Here is a 27163-nt window from a genome sequence, read left to right as displayed (position 1 = left end):
ATCAGACCAACACAGTTACCTACCTGTAACCTACCTGTCTATTGCAGCCTTGCCCTCACTTAACTGTCCTCTGGGAAGGATGTGCAAGGCCCAGGGCCCTCATGTAACCTTCCCAGAGCCCAATAAGCAAAATGGAGGGCTTAAAAACATCTTTTTGCAGTGGGTTTTCTCTGCTCTCCATTTATTTACCCACTGCCCACATAAAGTTGTGATCATGTAGGAGAAATCAGTGTAAGCTGCATATGTTCAGCTGTACCTGTCTCTCCAATACAAAGAATAAAATACCTTTTGAGAGTGAGAGCACATATTCTGTTAACATTGCTACCCTGTTAACTAGGGGATTGTTAAAGTACCCACAGGCACCTGCAAAGTTTGAGACCATTCATAGAAGGCAAACGATTTCCAACATCTATCATTGCTGCTGTCTGGTTTTCTAGTGGGAAGAATTGAGTCATGCTTCCCATGAGGTCCAGCAAGAGTAAAATGGCCATCCAGCAAATCCAGAAATAGATGTTTGGGGATTTCTTGGCCGCCAGGATTATGGAGGATCACTGCCTATACTCAGCATTAAATCTTTCCCTAGCTGTTTTTTAACTGGTGAAAGCAGATGGAAGTGGGGAGATTTCCCTGAAGCTCTCTCTTGAGAGGAAACTGGAAAGGGCCAGCCCCAGGTAGGGGTGGTCCTATGCATTGTTCATTCTGGTCCCCCCCCCCCCCGGTCAATATGCCCTAGCAGGCATACCTGTCAGAAATGGTTGGCAGCAGCAACAGTGATGCTTTCAGCAATGCTAAATGGCAGGGACTAGCTACCATGTTAATTTCCCTCAATACCTTATAACAGCACTTCGTCAGGGGTGTTGTGGGAATTGTGGTTGTGTTGGCCCACAAAAAAATAAAGGGGAACTCAGGGCAGGTATCGGTGATGTTGGGACCCTGATGGTTGCCCTGGAACTGGAGATAAAGGGTTGGACCCAGACATAGTCACCCTCTTTTTGCCAAGGCAGGTGACAAATGCATAGTGAAAGCCATGAAGCTCACTGGTGACCTAGGGCCAGTCACTGCCTCTCAGCCTAACCTACCTCACAGGGTTTTTGTTAGGATGAAATGGGAAGAAGAACCATGTAGACCACCTTGAGATTCTTGGAAGAGAAAGGTGGTATATAAATTTAATTAATAAAAATAAAATAATAAAGTTGATTTCTTCTAGGAGCTGTTTTTTTGTAGAAAACTGTTTTCCTTCAAGATGGCACCTTCTGCTGGAAGGCCACAAAAATTACCACAGCCCCAATTAAAGAACTAGGATTAATTAAAGAATAGGGATTAGAGATATATAGAGGATATTTTGTGGTGAGGGGGGGGTATATAAATATTATTAAGGTAGAAGTAATGTGTTTAAAAACAACCACCAAACATATAGTCATTACATTCATGTTACATATGCAGCAATGAACACCCTGAATAACTATAATCCACTGGCTCCATAAAGACAGGTAAGGGGGTTCTAGATAGAGCTACTTCCCATTTTAGAAACCAAGCACCATTTTAAAGGTAAAATCTAAACCGCCTGAATGTGGAATGGGACACAACAAGCAAATCCCTTTAATATGTTTTCTGTTGAATTTCTGATAGTCACTTTCAACTACAAACTGCTCTCCTCTTAGATATTTTTTTTGGGGGGGAATCCTTCACTAGGAATCAGGGTGGGTTGCAGTTAGTTTTCCATGTTCATATCCTAACAACTACCATATGGACTTTGAAAGGACACCAACCCACCTGTTGTGATCCTTTCCCTTTGTGGGTTAGGGTCAATTTACCTGATTACTGTGCCTTTCAAATAAGACAAATGAGACTTGAAAAGCAAACATCCCCATGATTTTTAAAGATTGTAGATCTTTAAAATTTTAAAAGAGTTAAAAGATTGTAGATCCCACCACCACCACCTGTCTCTTTGGGTATCAGGGCTTTAATGGCTGTGCATCAAATTAAAAAGGATAGCAGTACTTTTCACCAGATATACACTGACAGGTGGCAGCTTTGCCTGTTTAATTTCTGCCAACTAGGGGATTGTTAAAAGTTTGATCCCAATATAAAAATAAGTGGCACCTCTATTTTGATGCAAAGGTGTGCAATCACAAACTGCCTCTGACAAGTTGCAGTTAACTTACATATCCTAGCTCTCCTATTTTGGTTCTGGACACGTTTGCACCAATTTGCTCGTGATTATACCAACACGACGCCCGTGACACCCCCGCCCGTTGCCAGAGATTTTCCTTTCTCGGCAGGTGGCAGCAGCGTCACCTCAAGAGGGCGCCACACCGCGGAACCAATCCCTTTGCCCGCGCTTGCAACGTGCAAGTGCTCTGCACCCTCGGCCCAGACCGCGCGTGACGTCACAGCGCCACCCGCCCTCACGTCCGCCGCAGCCCTTCTAGGTCCTCTATTTGAAGTTGGCGCCCAGCGCCTCCTCCCATGGTGCTCCGCGCGGCCGCTTCTCCCGCTCCCTCCTCCCTTCGCTCGGCTTCGGCGGCCGCGGCTGCCGGGCTGGCGCAGGCGCACTGTTCGTCTCGGCCGCCATTTTGTGTCCGAGGCGACTGTGGAACGATTAAACCGCGAGCTGGTGCTGGGCGCTGGCGGCGGCCGCTAGCGGCGGGGCAGCAGCAGTAGGAGCTCCGCAGGGCCCGAGCGGGGCGGGGCCCGGGGCAGCAGAGGCGGCCCGGAGGCGCCTCCGGGACAGGTAAGCAGCGCGGGGGGTTTGCAGTCGCTTTCTCCGGCCTCTAGGTGTCACGATGGGGCTCGGGCTGGGACCCGCCGCGGCGCCGCCGATGGGGAGCGGGGCTTTGTCTCCCTCTACCGTCCCCATCGCCCTGATGCCGGCCTGGTACTGCCGCCCATCGGCCTCCCAGTGCAGCGCCTCTGCCGGAACCAGGCCGGGCCTGGATAAATAGACAGAGGCGCGGCAGCTTTGCTCGGCCTTGCCCAGCCCGCCGCCGCCTCACCCTCTCGGCCCCCGCCAACCACGGCCTGCTGGAGTGACTCGGTTTTTATTTAACTCGTCCGCCATTATGGAAACGACTAACCCCGGGCGTTCCTGTCCCCGCCAAAAACCTATGTTCAAAACACCCACCCGCCTGCCTTGATCCTGGCCGAGTCGATTTGGCTTCCTCTAACCCCCCCCCCCAGCTTTCCCAGCTCCTCCCGAGCCGCCCCCATTAACCTGCGGCCTAATCCTGCCACCTCCCGCCTCTTCTGGCTCGCTTCTCGTTCCGCCCGGTCGCCTCCGCCCCGCGTCGATTCCCGCCCGTCTCCGCTTCTGCTTTTCTCTCCCTCCTCCCCATGCCCGGACGTCCTCGTCCCGTCCCAGCTGACCGTCCCCGGCCTCCTCCGTCCGCGTCCTTTTCCCCCGATGGTCCTGCGTGTCCGCGCTGCCCGTCCCTGCCCGCCTGCTCCCGCCGGCCGCCGCCTCGCTGTGCGCGCTGCGGAGTGAGAGGCGCTGCGAGCTCAAGATCGGGACTCGAGCTCCCTCTTGCAAGGCAGGCTGAGCTGCAGCGCCATGCAGCGCGGGAGAGCGCCAGGCGGGGACGCCCGAGCTCGCTCGCCTTGCCCGCCCGCCCGGCCTGGAACCGAGAAGGAGCTCACGCGGGGCTCCCCTTTTCACCTTTACCGGGGAAGGTCCTTTCGTAAAGTTAGGATGGTGTCAAGGAAGGGGGGAGTCTTCACGATCTCACTCATGACTTCGGCCTCGACGCTACCACCTAGTCCCGATTATCTTTGTGCAGATACTACTGTATTCTTAAAGGGGGGGAGTAATACTTTAAGGGAAAGCCCTCTAAAATTTCCAGAAAATTGGGCCACGCAATTCCGGAGGTTGTAGAGATCTTCCTTTACACATCCTCATGCCGTAAAATCCAATAAGGTTTGGGGGAGGGGGCCCTCCCAGCCCTGAAAGAGAGAAATCTATTACTACTTTCACTCTATCTTTCTGAAGGTTCTCCTGCGGTTTTATTTTAAGAAAAGAACTCTTTCACAAAGGGGATATACCAGAAATTTGCATATTACTTTATATGCCTTGCTTTAAAATATATTGCTCTGAATATATGCTGTCAATTTAATCTGAGCAGTTGAGAACATGGTTGAGGTTGCTAGTGTGAAATTGGTGGGCCTGTTAGATGTATTTCTCCAAAGTAGGTTATAGGGTGAGTGATAGCAAGTTGCCCAACAAGCCATCCTCTGTAATCTTGACAGATCAGTCATAATTGCATCACATTAGTGAACTGCCTTCTAAAATGGAGAGAGGAGGGGTATTGGTCATAGCTAACCAGCTTTTATTCTGACCATTTATTTACAGTTACATGTGCTTTACAGAATGAGTTGGTCCATGAGGGGAGATTTAAGTGAAATAATAGACCCATGCTACTATAATTATATTATGCTAGCCCATAGTGGTGCAGCATCTTGATGTAGCTAATGCTTCTATGTTATCAGTGGCCATCGTTGCTGTTTTGCTGTAATAGTTCGAATTCTGCTTGATTTCCAAAAGAAATATTCTATTGGGCTCCCAATATTGTAGTGATTGTCTGAGTAGTCATTTAAACATAAAAGCGTGTTCCAAACTAGTATCCCTCACCCACATATATTTTAAAACACAGTTCTAAAGTCTTGCCCATTTGTCATTCGTCTGTCACTTTCTAATGCAAATGAGTCATCTCTAAATAACCACAGTAAGCTGTTTTATGGGTTACATTCTGTTTCTTGGTTTACTTTTTTCAAACTTTCCTACCATGAAAACAGGTGGACCTTGTGTGCTCCTTAACTTGTTCTTTTGCAGGCTTTGGGCAAGTAGTGTACTGTACAAAGTGGTGCAAGGGAACAATTGAATTTGAGAGGTGGGGAGTAATTTAATCAAGGCTACTCTTACATATTCATGCTAATCTGATGGCGTTAGAGTTGGCTGATACTGGCGGCAGCGCTCATTTCCTACTTGCAAGTTCCCCACAGGCATCTGGTTAGTCGTTGTGAGAACAGGATGGTGGACTAGATGAGCCATTGGCCTGATCCAGCAGCATCTTCTTATGTTCTTACGATTAAATCTTAGCAAATTTTCCCCAGTATCAGATACATTCTTCCTCTAATAGCCTGGTCTTCTGAGCCTGTTGTTATGCACCACCTCCATCTACACTATGCCAACAAACTGCTTCTACTTATCTTTTTATCTCCACCCATGTTGAACTCTCATATAGCTGTAAAACTTCCAGAAATCTCCTGGCATATTGAGGCATTCACCTTGGTTTTAGATCTGAATGTTTCAGTTGATTCTAATGTTGCAGTTGTTGAATTCTCAGCAGTACTAAGCAGTAGCTAAGGATTAAATGTACCCTTGCTACTTCCGACAAAACTTGGTGTGTTTTATGAAATATTCTGAATGGTTGAGCCAATGGGCAACAGTTTGGGGATCTGCTTCATAGCTAGGGAACCTGACTTTATTTTCAAAACTTAAGGTCACATTTAATGTGAATTCTTGTACCTGGTGGAATTCATTTGTTTTGTAAATTTCACTTTCCCTACTGTGCCGCTACATATAAATAAGTTCCAGTTTGTACATTCAGAGGTGATACTGGACTCAGATAAATATGTAAAAAAGGTCTAAACCACAGAGCCTAGGGCTTGCCAATTAGAAGGTCAGCAGTTCGAATCCTTGCGAAGGGGTGAGCTCCCGTTGCTCGGTCCCTGCTCCTGCCAACCTAGCAATTCGAAAGCATGTCAAGTGCAAGTAGAGAGATACCTCTCTGGCGGGAAGGTAAACGGCATTTCCGTGTGCTGCTCTGGTTCACCAAAAGCAGCTTAGTCATGCTGGCCACATGACCCAGAAGCTGTACACCAGCTCCCTCGGCCAGTAAAGCGAGATGAGCGTTACAACCCCAGAGTCTGCGACTGGACTTAACAGTCAGGGGTCCCTTTACCTTTAAATATGTAAAATAAGAACCCTGGAGTAGCTTCAATCAGCCTATTTTATTAGCATAGCTGTAGTTACAAAATGTGGTGGCCTTTGTAAGATGTAGTATAGAACTCAGGATTTTTAGAGTTCACTCCACCTTTGTATTTTAAAATGAATTTCAAGTCCTCTTGATTCAATCCTATAACCACTTAGCTGGGGGTTAACTGTTTTGAACTTAGTGGAACTTAGTTCTGAATTGACATGCATAGACTCTGTTGTCAAGAACATGGAAAGTTGCCTTATACTGTATAAAGTCAGATTAGCCTAGTATTGTATTCTCAGATTGGCAGCAGTTCTTCAGGGTCTCAGGCAGGAATCTGTCTCATCACTAGCCACCTGGTTCCTCTTAACTAGAGATGACAAAGATTGAGCCTAAATCTTTATACATGCAAAGCAATTGCTCTACAATTGATGTATGAATACTTCAGTGAAAATGGTTCCACTTAAACAAGGTAACCCTTTTGAATCTCACTGCGGTGGAATAGCTTTCCCTCTAGATACAGTCTTGGAAACCTCTTACTTATCAAGAAAGAGGAAATTTATCTCTGTGTTATCCAAATAGACCTTCTCCATTGCTTGCTGTCAAATGGCTTAAACAGCATCTCATGTACAGCATTTTATGCTTTTATGCATAAGCTCCTGGGGGAAAACTAGGTATGGAAGCTATGATGTTTCTGGACTACAATTTTTTTCATCCCTGACCTTCTTGGGGCTGATGGGAGTTGTAGTCCGGCAACATCCGGAGGGCCAAAGGTTCACCATACCTATTGTATGTACGGTATGTGTGTCTCTGTGTGTACTCTATTGCTTTCAAGCTCCCTGGAACTTAACAGTTTTGTTCTGCGTTCATAGATCTTTGTGTTGGTTTCTTGCAAGCAGACAATCTTGCAAACTAAAGCTAAAGGGATTTTCTTTGCATTGGCTAGAAAGTGAAACAAGGCGTTAGCCAGAGGAATCCAGTTTAGAAAAGGCAAATGTTGAGGGGTTGAGATCTTTTTTCTCTCTCACCCTCCACTTAACCCAGAAGATGGATTCATAAGCAAGTGTTGGGAAACATCTTTTTTCTGCATATTCTCTGATTAATCCCAATGGTGGGTCACCTTGATACCTTGTTGATTCCCCAGTGTCAAGAAGGAACATTCATATCAAAAGGGTTGCTCCTAATGGCACCTGATGTATTCTCCAGCTCTTGACAGAAAGATCGTGAGAGACAAACACTGATTTTGCCTTTGGCCATGGTTGACTGCTACTGTACGATCCTTTTCAAAACTCTCTTTAAAATAGAGGAGTAGGGGATCTGGGATTGGAGGAGGCATAGCTGAGTAGAGCTGCTTTTTGAAAGCACTCCAGTACTCCCTGCTTCTTCAGAAGCAAAGAAACCACATTAGTGAAAGCTTCTAGGGCAGGGTTTTTGTGGAAGAGGAGCGCTCTGATATTCCTGATCAGTTGGAATAAGACTTTGGGGCACAATTTACTGCAAGCTAAGCTAAACATGGGCTAGTGGGGAAATATACATGCTGGATACTCAGAAATTTTCCAACTCTGGTCTACAGTATATTGAGTTCTTACATGTGTGTAAAATGACTTAAACATCAACTGAAAGCTTACACATTTGCATACTTTATTTTAAAGCTTTCATACAAGCTTGGGATCTTAGTCACTTACTGGAATGTTTCATTAAGACAACAACAACTTTAAACAAGTGAGATTAACCTCTTTTAACATTAAGTCTTCTGATGCCAGTGTCAAAATGACGGGTGCTCACCAGCTTTGTGTGAGTAAGGATTATAAATGTTCGTACATTTATCACTGAAAACCAGGGACAGTTCATATGTACAGCTGTGGAATAACATGAAGATATATGACACAGATCTAAATTGACTGAAATCCTGAATATATCTGCAGCATGTGATTAAGAAAAAATAGGTATAAATTCTTAATTAGTTGAGAATCTTGTAAGCTTCAGTGGGCATGTCTGCTATTAGTTAGGCACTGTTTTTCCTGGTGAACTGAATTTACTGCCCTCTAAAAGATTATTGTACATTCAATTCTTGGGTTTGATTAAATGACTCGCAGGTTTTTCGGAAGCTGTCTCTGGAGTGAAATGAGTTACTCATAAGCATTTCTAAAATAGCCTTGGCAGAATTCTTAAAATCAGCATTTGACCTAGCAACGGTCAAAAAATGCCTTATTCACCCTTGTGATGCTTAACTTGTAAGCCTTCCTGGATCTAATTAATCGTCTATCTAGTCCAGCATCTTACTTACAAAAGTTTTCAACTAAAATTGAAGCCTGAAAACTTGATTAAAGGCAACAGCTCTCCCCTGTAGCAATTGGTGTTTAGAGATTTACTGCCCCTGAATAATATGATTCGACTTAGCTTTCATGATAGGTGTTTCCATGAATTTGGCTAACTTTACTGAAAACCACCTAGGTGACTATTCTCTATTGTGAATCATTATCTTCAAGTTGAATCTTTTAAAAAGGTAACAGAACTTTTTGGAGAAGTTTCTTCCATTGATGCGGAATATTTCCCCTTTTAATACTAACTACTTGGAAATAAATGTTGGAAATTTAGCTCAAGGCATAGGGTGCTGCTTTTAGAAAAAACCAGTATTAACATTTTTAGGATAACTATAACCTGAGTTTTATTTCTTTTTCTGTATTTAGGGAATGGCTTTAGTAATGATCAATATGTTCTATCTAACACTCACTTTGTTGTTGCAGTATAGTTGTTAGTAAAGTCTCATTACTGTCTGCCTCTTTGGAGCAAAAACATGTTTGTTGTGAAGCTTTAGGACAGGTTAACCACTTAATGTCATGCATGATACCATCATTTCAAAACAGCAGCGTAACATACAAAACTTTCCCTTGAACATGGCTGTTCAGGCAGAGAAAGTAAGCATGTGGAATTTTCTTTTTTTACCATGTTAAGGAAAATACAGGCTGAGGCAGATTTTGATGCCAGTTATGTTGTAGTCAACAGATAGGAGTGATCGCAATTGCATTTTGATTAAATAAATTGCTTTCTCTAGACCATTGTGTAGCATCAAGGACTTGAGTGTATTCTGTGGATCCAGAGCCTTGTTTGAACTCCCCCCACTGTGATGCAACTGTCCCATTGAGGGGGTTTTTCATTGAAGCTGTCAAGTTCCTTAAATAAATGTTAAGATTGGTGTGTATGGTTTTTTAACATCTGTATACTAGTAAGAACAATAGCTCTGAAGAAAAATACTACACTTTTGAAAATATCATGCCTTCCTATATTTTAGCAGACATCTTTTAGTAGAGACAATCCCTCATATTTCTGGCATCTGAAGGCAGCCCTGTTTCAAGAAGCTTTTAATGTGTTCCTTTATTTTGTTGGAAATCGCCCAGAGTGGAAGGTAGACTACTTGAAATATTATTATTATTATTATTATTATTATTATTATTATTTATTTAAAGATAGTGCTTGTTGTCACCTGTTATTTTTATAATTTATAATAATGTTTTTCATGAACTTTATATACCACTATTGCTATTGCTTTAAAAACCAACCAACCAACCTGAAAGCAGTATATAAAAGTGCTTTAAAAACAGCAATCTTTTTTTTTGGGGGGGGGGGAATATGCAGACTTTAAAATAGGAAGTACCAGTTTAGTTATTCAAATAGTTTTTAATCAGCTAACCAACCTGTTAATTGGTTCAGTGTTCCAACCCAGTTTCTCAAGTTGTAAAAGACAGTTAAACCTTACAGGTTATTCTTAGCAACTTGCCGTGACTCCACTGTAAATACTGTATTAATCAGAGATGCAGAGCAGGACTTGAGTAGGTGTGTTCTGCAATGGCCAAGGCTGGAAACATGGGTTTCTGCTGCAGGTGCGCAGGGCGAGCCAATCCAAATGAACTCTAAAATTCATTTGGAGGCAAATTAAAAACTGACAGCATGCACTGCAGGCATTCAGACTTTTCTCTTCTGCCATGGTTTTAAAAACAGAAAAATGTTTCAGAATGTCTCCAGAACAGTTGATGGCATTTTTTTTAAGTGCTTAAAATTGTGCTAAGTGCTATGCAAAAATTATTAAGACAGACAAGTTGGAGGGTAAGGAAAGGAAGAACATTTAGAAAGATGCATAATAATTCACTAATTTTGGATTAAAAGGGTAAAAGCTATTTTGTGGTTCATAAATGTAATTACTACACTAAAGTGGCAATTGCCTTTATGCAAATTCTAAGTGGGCTGGTTCTCCTATAAAGCCTCACAACTGTAGAAGCCCAAATTGCACATGCTTCCACTTACTGATGCTCAAATTAAATGCTGTGGTGCTTGTTGAAGAACAGTATGTCGTGGCCTTTCCATCAATGCTGCTGTTCCTTTTGGTGTGTGTGCGCGCACAACAGGCATGATGTGGTTGATCAGAAAGTGTGTCATTTGGTTGTCTCAAAACTTTGTCCTATACAGGTGACTTTTAGAGCATCAAATTAACCAAATATTCTCTTTTTCTGATCTTTTGATTTCTGGATTTCCCCCCCTCTTTCCCCCTATGAAGACACATTAGCTAACCTGCTAGGATATGGAATGATTTATTTTGTGGGGAAGTTTAGGCAAGAAATGTAAGGCTGTCTCAGTGTTGACAAGCAAAGCAACCCACCCACACTGCAAATCATGTGGTCAGCTTCTGGGCAGGGAGACAGGAGAGCTAATTAAGCACATGCAATGAATCTCACTGCTAACTGTCATGCAGGCGGATGTAATACTGAGATACTCAGACAGCTGCTGGCACAAAACAGGAAACTACCGTATTTTTCGCTCCATAAGACACACCTGACCATAAGACGCACCTAGTTTATTAGAGTAGGAAAACAAGAACAAAAATATTCTGAATCACACCCTCCTCAAAAAGAAGCACAAATTCTTACCTGAGTAACAGCAGCTTGTATATTCTGTATCCCAAGGGAGTACATTTTTTTCATACCTTCAACCTGTCATGTTCAATGCTATATAAGTCACTTGCATTTATACTCATATTGTACTACTTTGGCTATGTGTTTAATAAAATATTGAATTATTGCATTGCGAAAAATGAAGATTATGGTGAAAAGTGAAAAACATGAATTGCAAAAAAATGAGAGCTTACAGAACAAAACCGACTTCAGATATGAAATCAGCATTGAAAGAACATATAAGAACAGTTGAGAAATCTCATGCAACAGAAAATGGGGAAAAACTGCTCCATAAGACACATTCACTCCATAAGACGCACAGACATTTCCCGTTACTTTTTAGGAGGAAAAAAGTGTGTCTTGTGGAGCGAAAAATACGGTAACTTAAAATCAGTGGGATTCATTGCGTGTCAATTTGTTTTGCATTGCTTTGTCAGTTTTGCATTTCTTAGTTATACTGACTGAAATCATTATTTTTGCAAGATGTTTGATGCTGCTGCAGTATCAACAATCACATGGGCTCTAAAAGTATCTATTATGTTGGAGGAAATGTGAAGTGCATGTACAAGAGCAGTGTTTGTATTTTCCAAAGGTTAAGTGTGAAGAAGGTAGAAAACATTCCTTATTCCTTGTATATTCATCAGGACAATCCTCGTCCTACGTCAGCCTCACTTTTGTTACTTTCAAAGAGATGGAATAGATCCCAGGGCCTAACGTATCCTGTGCAGGATAGTGGTGTCTTGCATGTGAGCTAAACACCTAAGCAAGTTAATATATTTAAAGCAAAACAAAAGTTAAGCTATAATCTCTTCTTCTTCAACACCAGCTACCAAATAGTGGTTCAGAATAGCAAGTTTTTACTCTGCTTCCAGAAGATACTTACCGTACTTGCCTTTCAGTGAATGTAGCCTTTCAGTGAAAGTAGTTGTTTTATCTCGGAGCTAATCAACATAGGATGTTTTTTAGCCTCACCTACTATGCAGGTTTGTGGTGAAGATAAAATTGAGAGGAGAAGAGTCCTATACAGTTTACAACCTTGAGCTCCATGGAGGGATAGAAATGTAGTAGCAGTAGGTGTCTATTCCAAGCTACATTCCAATATACTGTATTGTGGGGAACTAGAATGGCCTAAAATGAAACAAAGTGTTGCTAGAAGTTGGCTTCCCTGGATCATTTGGTTTGAAAAAACCATGCAACATTTTCATCCCAATACATTACTGCCAGTGGGACAATAAAGCACCCCATTAGCAAAACAGTACAATTTGTGGGTGTCCCAGGTACTTTCTGTACACTTTTTGTATACAGAAAGAAAACATGCTGGTGACACGTTGAACATGGGGGAGCATTGTGTATGAAAATGTCCCAGAAGGACAATCCTGTGTTAATTCTGTAACAAAAAGTACATGGGTGTAATTTCATCCCTAAAATCTGCATCTGGATTAATTTCAAGTGCTCAACTCTGGGATTTTTTCATGGCACCACCAGAGTTGTGTTTTTTTCATGGAAAAATGGAATGGTTCATTCCTTTAATTTTAATGTTATCATTATGCAACAAATTACTAGTGTGGGTAAAAGAGTGAATGCTATATGTGGATTTATTTGCAGGATTACTGTAGTCTTATTAAAATAACTCTAAACCTTGACTTCCAAATTCCAGTTCAGATAAAGACTTTTCTTTTGTTCTCTTTTAAAAGAAAAAACATTCAATGTTCTTAGGTACTCCACCCCTTGGGGTTAGAATAAGCTAAAGATTTTTTAAATTTTTTTAACTTTAACAGATCTCAGATGGGCCTTTCCCCACATGTCAACTGTCTTCTGTTTGCTTTTGCTATGGCACTGAACCACCCCATTTGTGTGGGCTCTTCTTTGTTTTGGCCCCCCCCCCCCCGTTCTCAGCCTTTTTGCTGTCCTCTTCCTGTGAACTATTGACACTTCCACAGCAGCCATTTACTTTGTATTGGCAGTGTCCCAGGCACTCAGTTTTAGGTGTGTATCCACACAACATTCTGAACATGTTCCAGTTTCCCTTCCACTTAGTGGAAGCACAGAAAAGAAGGGTATGGTTGCAAAAGCTGGCTGATCCAATACAAAGTATTCAATATTTGGAGGTTGTGCTTTTCTGACGTCTTATTTTGGAGTTACTGCCTCGTCTGTCCCATTTTGGTACATCACAGCACACCTAGACCATTTATTTCCAGGAGCAGCAAGAGCAACTTGCCTTTTCCTTTCACTTTTGACTAATGGCTACTGCTGAAAGTAATGGCAGAGGGATTTCATGGTTTCCCTAGATACTCTCAATCTTTTTGATACTTTTTGGGAGGGACAAAAAATTCAGAAGCAGCTTTGCATTAGCCCCAAAATACTGTATCTGACTCATGGGATGCAGGAGGAAGTAAGAAGTGTAAAATGCATGTATCCTTGTAGCCTGATCTTGTCCCCCAAATCCTGAGTCAGAATGAATTACAATTCCTTCTCTTTTTCACATTACAGACCTATATCAAGAGTGTGTAAGGAGTTGTATCCATAATATTTGTGACCAGGGGTCTTTGTTCTGAGCATTTCTTTTTTCAGCAAATGCAATGTGTCATTCATGTCTGATCAGATTGCTAAGGTGTGAGAATCTGTCCCCCCATTTCTTGCAACCTGCTGAAACAACTGCTTAAGTGTAGCTTTTGTATCTCCCTCTGTTTTCCAACAGGAAGTTGACATGGAAGGGGAGGTAGTTGAAGCTATTGGCGAAGAGTCTGAAACTTTCATTAAAGGCAAAGAAAGGAAGACCTATCAAAGGCGCCGGGAAGGTGGGCAGGAGGAGGATGCTTGCCCAATGCCACCCAACCAGGCAGATGGGGCTGAAGTGGTACAGGAAGTTAATGCTAGTGTCCAGATGGTCATGATGGAGCAGCTTGATCCAACATTGCTTCAGATGAAGACGGAGGTCATGGATGGCACTGTGCAACAGGAAGCTGAGGCTACTGTGGACGACACGCAAATAATAACCCTACAAGTTGTGAATATGGAAGAGCAGCCTATAAACCTGGGCGAGCTCCAACTTGTCCAGGTGCCTGTCCCAGTGTCTGTACCTGTTGCTACCACTTCTGTGGAAGAACTTCAGGGGGCCTACGAAAATGAGGTCTCCAAAGGAGGCCTCCAGGAAGGGGAGCCTATGATCTGCCACACCCTCCCTTTGCCGGAAGGCTTCCAGGTGGTAAAAGTTGGTGCAAATGGTGAGGTGGAGACACTGGAGCAAGGTGAACTTCAACCCCAGGAGGATCCTAATTGGCAGAAAGACCCAGACTATCAGCCCCCAGCCAAAAAGACAAAGAAAACCAAAAAAAGCAAACTTCGTTATACTGAGGAGGGGAAAGATGTGGACGTGTCTGTGTACGACTTTGAAGAGGAGCAACAGGAGGGCTTGTTGTCAGAGGTCAATGCGGAGAAGGTGGTGGGCAACATGAAGCCCCCTAAGCCAACAAAAATTAAAAAGAAAGGTACATGGGACATTGGATTTGGGGAGCGGAAGGGGGGCATCTTCAGTATCTGTTCTGGATAGGAATTACTGCTCTGTTCCTGAATACATCATCATCTTAGAGCAAGGAGACTTGACAGTCTTTGATGCCTCATTGTGGCCTGTTGAGATCAAGAAAGGGATTTTGTCAAGTCTTTTTAAAAGTATCTGGTATTGCCTTCCATGAAGATTCAAATACAGGGGTGATGGGTGAATTTCAGGTTGTGAATTATCTAGTTTTCCCTCAGTTCAGTGTTACCCAGAGTTGTGGAGTTGCCTCCTTAATTAATTTGTTTGATGAACTTATATTGGTTTTATTAATGCTATCCCCTGGTTTAATATGATATGGTATACTTTGTCCCCTTTGGATAGGTGCCTTGAAATTGGAAGTGGGGTGGAAGAAAAACATTAGGAGGATCCTGCCTCAAAGTGGGGACTTTGAACTGGATTTGCCTCTGAGGTGCTCCAGGTCATTTATGTATATAGAAGGGTTGCTATTTTAAGACTACTAAAGAGGCTTGCTTTCTGGACAGGTGTGAAGAAGACATTCCAGTGCGAACTGTGCAGTTACACTTGCCCACGCCGTTCAAACCTGGACCGTCACATGAAAAGCCACACAGATGAGAGGCCGCACAAGTGCCATCTTTGTGGCAGAGCTTTCCGGACAGTCACATTGCTGAGAAATCACCTCAACACTCACACAGGTACTTTAAAGGGAAAGGGTGACCTCTGTTTCTGTTGGGGGCCACATTCCCTCAGGGTTAGTGTATCGGAGGCTGCATGCCAGAGCCAGTGATGGATGGAGCCAGACACAAGGGTTTTGGAATAATTGATCCAGAATGAGAATTACAGTACCGTGCTTAAATTTTCACAATGACTACCTCATGCTAGAGTCCCTAAACTTAGGCAAGTCTATTCAGGTGTAAGTGCTGTTGGGTGTAATGGGATGATGCATGAATAAGTATGCAGTGAATTATTATTTTTAAGTACAACAGACAAATATATCCAATGTTTTAGAAACCTAATGAAAGCAATTCCTTTCTGACTATACAAGCAAACAAACAAAAACAGACACACTGAAGATGCCAGAAACCTAGCAATTTATTCTCAGGCTTTCACCAAGCCATACGACCAGGAAAAACGTTTTTTTTTTAAGCTTTATATTTATCAAATAAAATGCTGCCCCTTCCAGCTTTTCTGACACTGCATATAAAAAGTGGGGAAAGACTGTAAAAAGCCAAGAAAAACGAGGGAGAATGTTTCTAAATGTGATGGAAGAATGGGACTGCTTCAGGCAAGTTTCCCATCTGTGGTTTAGGTGATGCTGCCAACCCATAAGCCTTTTTTCTGGCACCTGCCTCTTGGTTTGTGGGAGCTACAAACTCAAGCCATCCTTGTGCTAATATTGGTCCACCAGTAGTTTTAGATTCTGTGGTATGAGAGGCAAGTGTTGTGATTTAATCTACTGAATAAGCAAACAGGGCTGTATTTAATGTTAGTTCTCCACAGGGTTCGAATCCCTGTGACGGGGTGAGCTCCCGTTGTTTGGTCCCAGCTCCTGCCAACCTAGCAGTTCGAAAGCACGTCAAAATGCAAGTAGATAAATAGGAACCGCTATAGCGGGAAGGTAAACGGCGTTTCCATGTGCTGCTCTGGTTTGCCAGAAGCGGCTTTGTCATGCTGGCCACATGACCTGGAAGCTACACGCCGGCTCCCTCGGCCAATAATGCGAGATGAGCGCGCAACCCCAGAGTCGGTCACGACTGGACCTAATGGTCAGGGGTACCTTTACCTTTTTACCTCCTTGGAGAATACCCATTGAAATTAAAAGACGTGACTGAATTACGTCTGTTAATTTCATTAGGTATACTCTGAGTAGAACTTTGTTAGTTAAAACTTGTACCGGTATTTGCAAAAAGACCTGAATTGATTTTTTATGGTGAATCTTAATGTGTCTTAACTGAACACTAGGCTTGGGATTGGAGAAGGAACGTTGAGGCTCATAGGAATGGGGGAGGAATTTGACACTGAAGTGACAGACTGGATTCTTTTTCAATCTGGACACCTGAGCATTTCAGATGTCCCAACCAGTCCTTGTCCTAGAGGCCATATCATACTGTGAAGTTTCCTTTTTTTGTCCACGAGGGCTGGAAACTTCCTTTTGAAACACTGAGAATTACTGGCTTCATTACTTTTAACACCAATCTGCATAATTTTGATCACCCCACAAAGTTCAAAACACAACTTCCAATAAAGCAGAAGCATACTTGAAATAAAAATGCCTTGCATCAAGTCACATTCCAAGTCATTGAATGGAAGGGCTTGGGTTTTTTATAGTTGGGGTGCTATAGAAAACAAGTCTTACTTAACTACATGTACCATACTTAGCTTTTTCAAGCATTTGGGCCCTTAGCATGGTGGCATAAGTGTACTTAATAATCATCAGTCTTTTTAAATAGAGATTTTCTTGTCCATTCTTTGATGCACCTTTAAATTAAGAAGGCAAACATATTGCCTACAGATGAAGCCAATATCTGTTTAGACTTTTTAAAATATATTTTTCCCCCTCTGTGATCCCTCAGGTACTCGTCCTCACAAGTGCCCTGACTGTGACATGGCCTTTGTGACAAGTGGCGAGTTAGTTCGGCATCGCCGCTACAAACACACCCACGAGAAGCCATTCAAGTGTTCCATGTGTGACTATGCCAGCGTGGAGGTATGTTTTGAATCCAGTTTTCCAGTAGTAGTAGTAGGTAGGCCATACCCACTTAACTACCAGTATTATCCTGTCTCCACCCCCATCCCACCCCCGCATTTGAGGTTTTGTTTTTTTTTAAATGGATATGGAGTTAACAAACCCTGTGTCACATTGTTTGTTTCTTGACCATATATTCAGTGTGTCTAAATACACAGGTAACTTGCATCTTATGCAAGGGTTTGGTTATGGGCACCCACACGTAAATGCAAAACATGTACAGACAGGTGCCCCTGGAACTACCCCCCCCCCAAAAAAAAAATGCAGTTTCTGGTTTTGCAGGGGAGGTCAGTTGCCCCAAAGTGGGAATATCAAAAATGACATTGGCAAGCCATAAGCAGCTTTTTGGCTCCCAGAAAGCTTTTAGCCCCATAGCCATTTTGTTTTCTGTATGTCTCATCTTACAATTCAAGAAATGCAAAAGGTAAAAATAGCACTGCTTCTTTTGTGAAAAGACAATGACTGCAAAGTCCTTTCTGCTTATGGTACAAATCCCATCTTGGTATTCTTAACTTACAGGTGAGCAAGTTGAAACGCCACATTCGCTCTCACACTGGAGAGCGGCCATTCCAGTGCAGCTTGTGCAGCTACGCCAGCAGGGACACTTACAAACTGAAGAGGCACATGAGGACCCATTCTGGTACATATTTTGCAGAGGTGGCACAGAGGCCAGCACACACTGGCAGTTCTGTGCATGCTGCTCCTTTGGCGTGTAAAACCTGTGTGCAATATCTCAGAAACAGTGGGATGGGGGGGGGTGTGACTTAATATTCTAGTGGCTTTTCTTAAAGGCTGCTATGACCATTGTCACTGCTTGGATCAGAATTTCAAGAAGTGGGATTCCTTACAGACATTTTTTTTAAAAAAAATTGTACAGTACTTGCTTTTTTGCAAACTGTTAGGGAAGTGTAATAACCTCTAACTCAGGGGTCAGCAAACTTTAAGCAGGGGGGCGGTCCACTGTCCCTCAGACCTTGTGGGGGGGCGGACTGTATTTTGAAAAAAAAATATGAAGGAATTCCTATGCCCCACAAATAACCCAGAGATGCATTTTAAATAAATGGACACATTCTACTCATGTAAAAACACCAGGCAGGCCCCACAAATAACCCAGATACAGTGGTGCCTCACTTAACGAATGCCGTTAGACGAATTTTTCGCTATACGAATGGATTTTGCGATCGGAGGTTGCCTCACAAGACGACGAGTTTTTCTATGGCCGCCGCTTCGTCTTGCGGTCTGAAAAACAAACCTCCGACTCCAAAGTCCAGCGTGCAGCGAAAAATTGCCAGGGCTTTTTGCCGCCTGCCTTCCCCTTGGCTTGGGGAAGGCAGGCGGCAAAACACCCCCACATCGCCGCACCTCTGTCGGGTGGGGGGAGGGAGTAAATCCCGGATCTGTCGGGCGGGGGTGGGAGGAAATCCCGGATCTGAAACTTCTCCCACTGCCGCTTCTCACAGCGCAAAGCCGACATGGGGTGCAGCCTCGGAAGCCTCCGAAACTGCACCCCATGCCGGCTTTGCGCTGCGACTTTCTCAGGAGAAGCAAGCGGGCTAGGTGTCCCCCGCTTTCGTTCCCTGAGAAGGCACCCGGCTTTCTCAGCGAAGGCAAGTGGGGGACACCTAGCCCGCCCGCTTGTCTTCGCTGAGAAAGCGTGCCCGGCTTTCTCAGGGAACGCAAGCGGGGGACACCTAGCCTGCCCGCTTGCGTTCCCTGAGAAAGCCGAGTGTCGGGGGAGGCAGGCGGGAGGCGGCGGCGGGAGAAGGTGTTCCCCCCCCACCGCCTCTCGCCCCGCACCCCCGGCACAGAGCGCAACTTCGGGTCTCCGAAGTTGCGTTCAGTGTCGGGGAGGCAGGCGCTGCGGGGGGCTTTTTGCCATTTGCCTTTCCCGAGCCAAGGGGGAGGCAAACTGCGAAAAGCCCCCGGCCGCAGCGCCACACTTCGGCTCTGGCACTGGTTTGGCGGCGGTGGGGGAAAGGCGCAGGATCGTTCCTTCGCCTTTCCCCCACCCCTCCCGACAGAGCCGGATCCGACGAAGCTTCTGAAGCTTCGTCCGATCCGGCTCTGTCGTTGGCAGCAGCGGCGCTTGCTCTCTTGGCTCGGGGAAGCGCCTGCCTGCCTCCCCCGAGCCAAGAGAGCAAGCACCGCTGCCAGTTCCCCCGGAGCCCATAGGAACGCATTAATTTACTTTTAATGCATTCCTATGGGAAACGGTGCCTCGTTATACAAAATTTTCGTAGGACGAATTGAGTCCTGGAACAAATTAATTTCGTCTAGCGAGGCACCACTGTATGCATTTTAAATAAAAGGACACATTCTACTCATGTAAAAACATGCTGATTCCCGGACCGTCCGTGGGCCGGGTTTAGAAGGCGATTGGGCCGCATTCGGCCCCCGGGCCTTAGTTTGTGGACCCCTGCTCTAACTGAACACTAAACTTTAAGTTCCCTGACAGCAGCTTCAAAGAGTGATGGATATTTTGTAATTGGGAGAGAAGGAGATATTGGCATTGAACCACAGAGAACTCTGATCATAGTATCTGCCATGTAGCATTTGAGAGATCTCTCTTCTTTACATTCTTTGCCCCATAATTTGACTTTGATTGAGGGGATGCTGTCTCTCCAAGCCCACCCCTCAGGTCCTATGATAGTTTACTGCCCACAAATGAGCCTCTCTTGCTAACTGCTCCTCTCTTCTGAAAGGTGAGAAGCCCTACGAGTGTTACATTTGCCACGCTCGCTTCACCCAGAGTGGGACTATGAAGATGCACATCCTGCAGAAGCACACAGAGAATGTGGCCAAGTTTCATTGCCCTCACTGTGACACTGTTATTGCACGGAAGAGTGACTTGGGTGAGTGCCATGAGGCTTGAGGTTGAGGTACCAGATTCTAGTAAAAGAGGTGGTGATCATACCTTTCAGAGGAATGGCTAGTTGGTCAACTGATATTAGTTTGATGGTCTAGAGAACGGGCTGAAGGCTGCTAAAGCTATGTAGGTCTGGCCCTGCAAAAATTGCCCTGTTGAGAGATTGCCTGAAAACCACATATAAGCCGTTTTTTGCTCCTCAGAAATAATACAGTGAATAAATGCAGTTACTTGATTGCCTTTGTGGGTCTGATTTTCTTTCTATTTGATTATGAGGGCCACATAACTACTTGCTAAAGTGGGAGCTTAGAATACAATAAGCCTAGCAAATATCAGATTCCAGAACTCTAAATTCCATGTCTGCAATAACAGATTTATATTTTTAATCCCGCCCTATCTTGAAGCCTCAGAACAAAGTAGCAATGCTATTCAGAAAAATAAATACAGAGGACATGGAGTCTAAGATACTGTGGGCTAAAATGTTTATTTTAGCATAACAGGGCAGGAATTTGCCCATTCAGCTGAACATTAATACAATCTCTAGGGAGTAAGCATGAGCACCTCGATGTATTCCAAAGGCTATGCAGTAAAAACAGAGCACTCTGTGTGACCTATTTCTCTTTACCAGGTGTCCATTTGCGGAAGCAGCATTCCTACATTGAGCAGGGCAAGAAGTGTCGTTACTGTGATGCTGTATTCCATGAGCGGTATGCACTCATCCAGCACCAGAAATCTCACAAGAATGAGAAGCGCTTCAAGTGTGACCAGTGTGACTATGCATGTCGACAGGTGAAGAATATGTAAATGTTTAAGAATGTGGTCCTCGCCCTGACCGGGTGAGGCACGCAGATCAGGTGGGGGAGGATGCAAAATAATAAAGCGGGATAATGTAGACCGACACAGTGCCCACCAGATGTTGAATTACAACTTGCATCAGCATGTTTGCAGCTGATGGGAGTTGTGGTCCAAGAACATCTGGAGGTTCTTGGACAATAGGAGGTTGCCTACTCCTGCCCTAGAGTTATCCCCACCACCACCCCTGCTGACTTGGTTCTTGGTTGCTTCTAGGAACGGCACATGATTATGCACAAGCGAACCCACACTGGAGAAAAGCCTTATGCCTGTAGCCATTGCGATAAAACCTTCCGCCAGAAGCAGCTGCTTGACATGCACTTCAAACGCTACCACGATCCAAACTTTGTTCCGGCTGCCTTCGTTTGCTCCAAGTGTGGCAAAACATTCACACGCCGTGTAAGTGATTGGGGGCAAGGTTGCTGCATGAAGCAATGCATAAGACTGGTGCCTGAGAGAATAAGTTGAGCACCAATAGATCTTCCAGCTTCCTTGATGTGCTATATTGCTAACCGCCTTGGTGAGGTCAAACATATCTGACAAAAGCCAGCCCCATAGGGCATTTTGCTGGGTGTGTATCCCTTTCAAAATGTTAACTGTCATGGGAGGGGCTGCAAAACCTAAATACACTTGCTGATTCCCGTTTTCTCTTTGGAGCTATGTCAAGCATATGATTGCTGGTGTGTATGTTCTCTTTGGGTGGGATTATTGGGAGAAGTAAAGTGCCAATTAAAATTTGGCTCATCATCACAGCTTACCTTTGATGTTGGGGCTTAGCCCCAGTTTTGGCAAATAAGATCATTGCTTTCATTTGGGAGATAAATTGGGGGTGTGTGTGCATCATGCTTGGATTCAAGTGCTCTAATTTGATACAGCCAATGTCTTAACATTCACCTGGCTTTTTCTAATCAGAACACCATGGCCAGACATGCAGATAACTGCACAGGCCCTGATGGAGTCGAAGGAGAAAATGGAGGGGAGCCCAAGAAGGGGAAACGTGGGCGAAAGAGAAAGATGCGCTCTAAGAAAGAGGACTCCTCTGATAGTGGTAAGAACTGTAAGCTTATCTCTGAATCAGCTGTGACATCCTCACCTTGCTTATGTGCTCAAGTCTCTGCATTATATTCTCATGCAGCTCTAGTTACCAAGCCTTGCATGTCACTCATAACAAATAACTTGCCAATGGTCACTTAAGCACTACTAGCTGTAATTTTTCTTGCAGCTATAGAGTATAGGGTGATATAAACATATAATAATAATAATGGCAACATCCAAGCTTTTGGCCTCCAAATCTGTTTTGCCTACCACCTGGCACACCACAATAGGTCTAAATCTTGGGTGTGAACGAGTGTGTTAATGTTAAGCTGCCAAGAAAGGGCAGTAGAGGTGATATTTTCCCCTCCCTTTGGGCTGGCTCAGCACCTGTTTTACGTACAGCCTATATAGGATCATAGAATTGTAGAGTTGGAAGGGACCCAAGTGTCTTCTAGTCCAACCCCTTCTATTCCATTCTATTCCAAGTCAAGGTGGGGGATGCTGGAAAGTGCCTCCAAGTGCAAAGTTCAGTGGGGAAGGCACTTCTTTGCAAGATAAATATACAGAAGACCCAAACCAGATGCCAAGTGTATCTGTACAGTTGCTCATAGTGGTCACAGGACAGCTCTCTGAGTGGAAGTGAGAAGACACATGGACAGAAAGCACCAGGAATCTTTTGAAGCAGATCTGGAAAAATTTAAGGGGAGGACGGGATAAAGTTAATAGGGAAGTCATTAGAGCACCTTGAAGTTCCGTATCCCACACATCATGTAGCTGATGAAATTCCTTAGGAGGCAATTTATTTATTTGCAATATGTTTTTTTAAAAAACGATAATAAAACAAAATTCTGCTTCTCCATTCCACTGAAGAGCATTCTGAATAGCTAATAAAAAGAATTTTCTTGCTTCCAGCCCACCCCCAGCACACAAGTACAGTCATAAATCCTCCCCTCCCTTTTCATTGTGGGGAGATGTACTGACATCTTCAAAGTTCTACATTTCATTCATTCCAGATTAAAACCTGATATGGCAGTACTACCTTAGGGGAGCATATTAGCTGTTCCCATTTTGTTGTTTTCATTGATAGATGCCCTGATTTAATTTTATTTTTTTCAATATTGAAGAGGAAAATGCAGAGCCAGAATTGGATGATATTGAAGAAGAAGAGGAGACGGCGGTTGAAATAGAGGCTGAACCAGAAGTGGAACCTGTGGCTCCAGCACCACCTCCGGCTAAGAAGCGAAGAGGAAGGCCGCCAGGCAAAGCCAATCAACCAAAACAGCCCCAGCGTAAGTCCTGGGCCATGGAAAAAAGGAAGATTGTGCATAGGTGGTTTTTTGGGGGGGGGGGGTTGAAAGGTTTTACAAGGTGCATTATAATAGAGACAAATATAACTGGCAAGCAGTGGGAAATCAGAAACCATCACTTAACATATTTTCAAAAATATTTGCTACCATAAAGGTCTAGAAACTTGTGAGGGGCAGAGTACTCAAACGTCTTGGGAATTTGCACCAAATACTAGATTCTTGGTGAAGCATTTGCACATGTAGGGTCAGGTTGGTTAGTTCTCAACACTCTGCTCAACTAAGATTGAATTTGCATGACCAAATCTAATTGGTCAGTCTCTTGGTGGCCCTGAATGGGATATTTATGAGCATCTTGGTATTGTTTATGGCTGAACTCTTGTTCAGATTTCTAGAAATTTCAGAAATTGGGGGTTGGAACAGAAACATTTATGAAACCAAGATGCCGTACATTCCATCTCAGGAGGTAATGCAAACCTCTTCTCAGAAGCTTGTGCAGCCACAGGGAAAGACCGTAACTCAGTGAACAGCACATGCCTTGCATGCAGATGATCCCGGTTAAGTTGTAGACATCTCCAAGTCATGGAGATGGGTCAGAAGGACCAATGGCCTAATTTGATAAAAGTTTTCTATGATGATTGTGAATTTTTATAACCTTAGGCAGTCAGCCTAAAAATATATATTCTTTCTCTCCAAATGCAACTTAAAGATGTGTGAGTAATACATGTCAGAGTGCATTTCCTGTGATGGGATTCCATGGGCAGGACTCAGCTGTATATTCATGCTCAGTCTGCCACACATTTTTCCTCTCCCTGCAGCCATCAAAAACATACCAATTTGAAGCAACATTGGTCAGAGACCAATTTTGCCAGCACTCTTAGAATTGTTAAAATTAGAGAGGCCTTAGCTAGTCACTGTTGTCCAGCTATGAGTTTGTACAATTCTCTGGCACACACTGCACTGCCAGAGAATCTCAGCATATACACAGCCTTAGCTATGGTTATTGTGCCTAGTGTTGAGATACTGTGATGTGGTATCCCCAGAGAGAGTTTGACTTTTCCCCCATTCTTATTTGATAGCAACAGCAATCATTCAGGTGGAAGACCAGAACACTGGTGCAATTGAAAACATTATAGTGGAAGTCAAGAAGGAGCCCGAAGCAGAGACTGTAGCAGCTACAGCAGTAGCTCAGCCAGCTGCGGTGGAAGCACCCAATGGAGACCTCACCCCAGAGATGATTCTTAGCATGATGGACCGGTGATGGAGGAAGAGTTATGCTCTTGACTGAACTGGCCTGGGCTCTTTCGAAGCGGCTCGATCCCTTTTATTTTTATTTTCCTTTTTACCTTATTTTTGGCTTTGGGAAATGCATCATTTTTAGACCATTTTACCAAACAACTCGGGAAACAAAACTTCAAATGATGTTAGAAAGTGATTTGCCTAGAACTCTCTCTGTTTAATGTTAGCCTATAACCGGATCATGGAACGTGGGGATATTTTTGAGTCCCCAGGGGTCTCCTGCAGGTCACTGGATCCAGTTAACTCTGGACTGCATTGTAGTGACAGGCCACGGACAGCCTTTGCACATAACGTGGAAAACATGGAAACCCGGACTCGAGCCCACACTAACTGCTCTGGATCTGCTTGCGCGTTCCTTGAAGCCCTCTGGCCTCATTTTGCTCTATAGAGGTTTTTAAATGTAAATGCAGAACTCAGGAGGGTTGTAAAACTTTTATTGCATTTTGGTTTTTGTTTTTCCCCCTCACCCACCCACCAACTCCACCCTTCCACTGACTGGCTCTGCGTCAGCAATGTAGGTTTGGCATGCTCCAGCTGGTGTCTTTCCTCCCAGATGCTTTGCTTTCTGCAGGGCATCTCTGTAATGATCAAGCTTGTAAATAACTTTTTTTTTTACATTTTAATCTTTTTTTCCATTTAATTAAGAGGTTTGTGGGGGGAATGCAGTTTAAAGAAGAGAACCCTATTATTTTAAACCAGTGGTAGCTAACACGGTGCCCTCCAGATGTTGCTCGATTACGGTTCCCCTCATCTCTGACCATTGTCTCTGGCACTGATGGGAGTTGGAGTCAGACAGCATTTGGAGGACTGCAAGTTCCCCACCCCTGTTTTAAAACTCTTACAAAAAAGAATTATGCAGGAATTGGTCCCAAATTAAATATTGGAACCTATCAAATTAGTGGAAGAGTGCTAGCCAAGTGTAATGATAGAGCTCCACACCCCATTTCCGTTTCTAAATATATAGACTTGGTCTTGAAACGTGTCACTTAAACTCCCTTTTGAGTTTCAGGTTTTCACAACTCAATTTTCTTTGCTCACTTTTTGTGTTTATGAATTCTGTGTTGAAAGCCAAGGTGTTAATTTGTATAGGGCTTCCCAGCCCTTGAAACCTAGGGCAAGAAATCATACTAGGTCATTAATTAAAAGATTTGGGGTTTTTAATTAAAAAGAAAGAAGAATAATGTGGAAATACAAAATGATGCCTGTATATGAACCATCACATGTTAAAACTACGTAAGCTTTTTATAGAGCCTCAGTCTTGCTGATTTCAAAAAGAATTTTCTTCTATGTATCGCTTTTAAGAGAGCTATCAGGTTAGCTATCTGATTCTAGGTTGATGCATTTTTGTACTTAGCTGTACTGTGTGATATTTTTCATTATTTTAGGAAACCAACATGAATTAAAATGTTATAAAATACATAATGGGGTTTGGACTCTGGGAAGGAGAATATACTGCTGTACAGCTAATAAATAATAATGATGAACCTGTGTACATGCTTTCTGCCTCCTTGGAACCTCAAGAAGTTGCGTGAAAAATAGGATGGAGACAAGTTTATAATGACTTTCAGTGAAGGGGGAGTGAATACATGTTGCCTTTTTGAGCTGTTTGCATTCAGTGGGGAGATTTTCCCATTAAAGAAGAATGGGCTTTCCCATATATAATAACTATTATTTACTACATATGCATTTTAATCACAGCACACACACTTAATGGCACCTTTTCATGCATTGTATTAATGGGCCATGCACATCACTTCTACAAAATATGCTTAAAATGTACCTGCAAATTGGAATCCATGCACAAGATTCTGAGTTCTTCTCTTCCATTTTCTTTGAAGCATACTTGACCTAACAATATCAAATGTAAGACCTATTTTCAACCAAACGGCCTGCTGACTCTCTCCTCAAGGGGCAGGGGGATGGCACACTGGCTCCCAGTTTGCTATGGCAGGAGGAATATTGCTTTCCGCAATGGGGACTGGAGGAGGCTGTGCATTGCCAAAGAACAAAGGGCTGGGGAAGTAGTGAAAATGCTTTATGGAATGGCAGGATATAGTTGGAGTAATAAACAGCACAGCTGTTATACTGGATTTTGGCGTTTCCAGAGTGCTTTTCCCAGTGAAGTGCTTCTCATGCATTCTCAGAAATGTTTGTGACAATTTGGTGATGTTGGCCAATATCAGAGCTGAGCTATACTACTAACAGCACTTTCTGGATTTTACCAATTAAGATAAGTGCATTTTTAATACATCTGTTCTAAAAAAAAGTGTGGGCTCCAGCACATAGAAAATTGGCTTATCAAGGGCAGAGGTTCTAGGTAGTTCTTTTCATGAAAAGCTAGTAACATGGCAAGGAAAGATGTGCTGTGGACAGCCAGTCTTATCTCCTCGTAGTGGGTACATGTAACATTTTTCTATTGCACAAGGGTACACAAATGTTCCCACCAGCTCAGTAAAGTGTGAGGTGCAGCCTGCAAGTAAACATGCAAACTCCATATTTCCATAGAAAAATAAAACTTGTTTGGGATGACATTAAAGTTCTTGAATCATCTATTTCCATGCTCTTTACAAAGACAAATCATTTATTGAATGCTGCATTGATAGATTGATGTATATCTCTGATTTTGCCA

The 27163-nt window shown here is 43.5% G+C and overlaps 1 protein-coding gene across 1 annotated transcript; it reads left to right on the top strand.

Annotated features, from left to right (window-relative positions):
* The first annotated feature begins 2167 nt into the window (after positions 1-2167).
* CTCF (CCCTC-binding factor) lies at positions 2168-26022 on the top strand. Its single transcript, XM_035119716.2, has 11 exons — positions 2168-2734; positions 13617-14406; positions 14957-15127; positions 17006-17139; positions 17698-17818; positions 19881-20030; positions 20673-20833; positions 21113-21295; positions 21809-21944; positions 23056-23220; positions 24315-26022. The coding sequence occupies exons 2-11, from the start codon at positions 13626-13628 to the stop codon at positions 24494-24496; spliced, it is 2184 nt and encodes a 727-aa protein (XP_034975607.1). The 5' UTR covers positions 2168-2734; positions 13617-13625; the 3' UTR covers positions 24497-26022.
* The last annotated feature ends 1141 nt before the right edge of the window (positions 26023-27163 follow it).

Source organism: Zootoca vivipara, chromosome 6 (assembly GCF_963506605.1).
Source record: "Zootoca vivipara chromosome 6, rZooViv1.1, whole genome shotgun sequence".
Classification (NCBI taxonomy): domain Eukaryota; kingdom Metazoa; phylum Chordata; class Lepidosauria; order Squamata; family Lacertidae; genus Zootoca; species Zootoca vivipara.
Note: the sequence above shows the minus strand (reverse complement) of the source record. Positions and strands in the feature narration are given on the sequence as shown.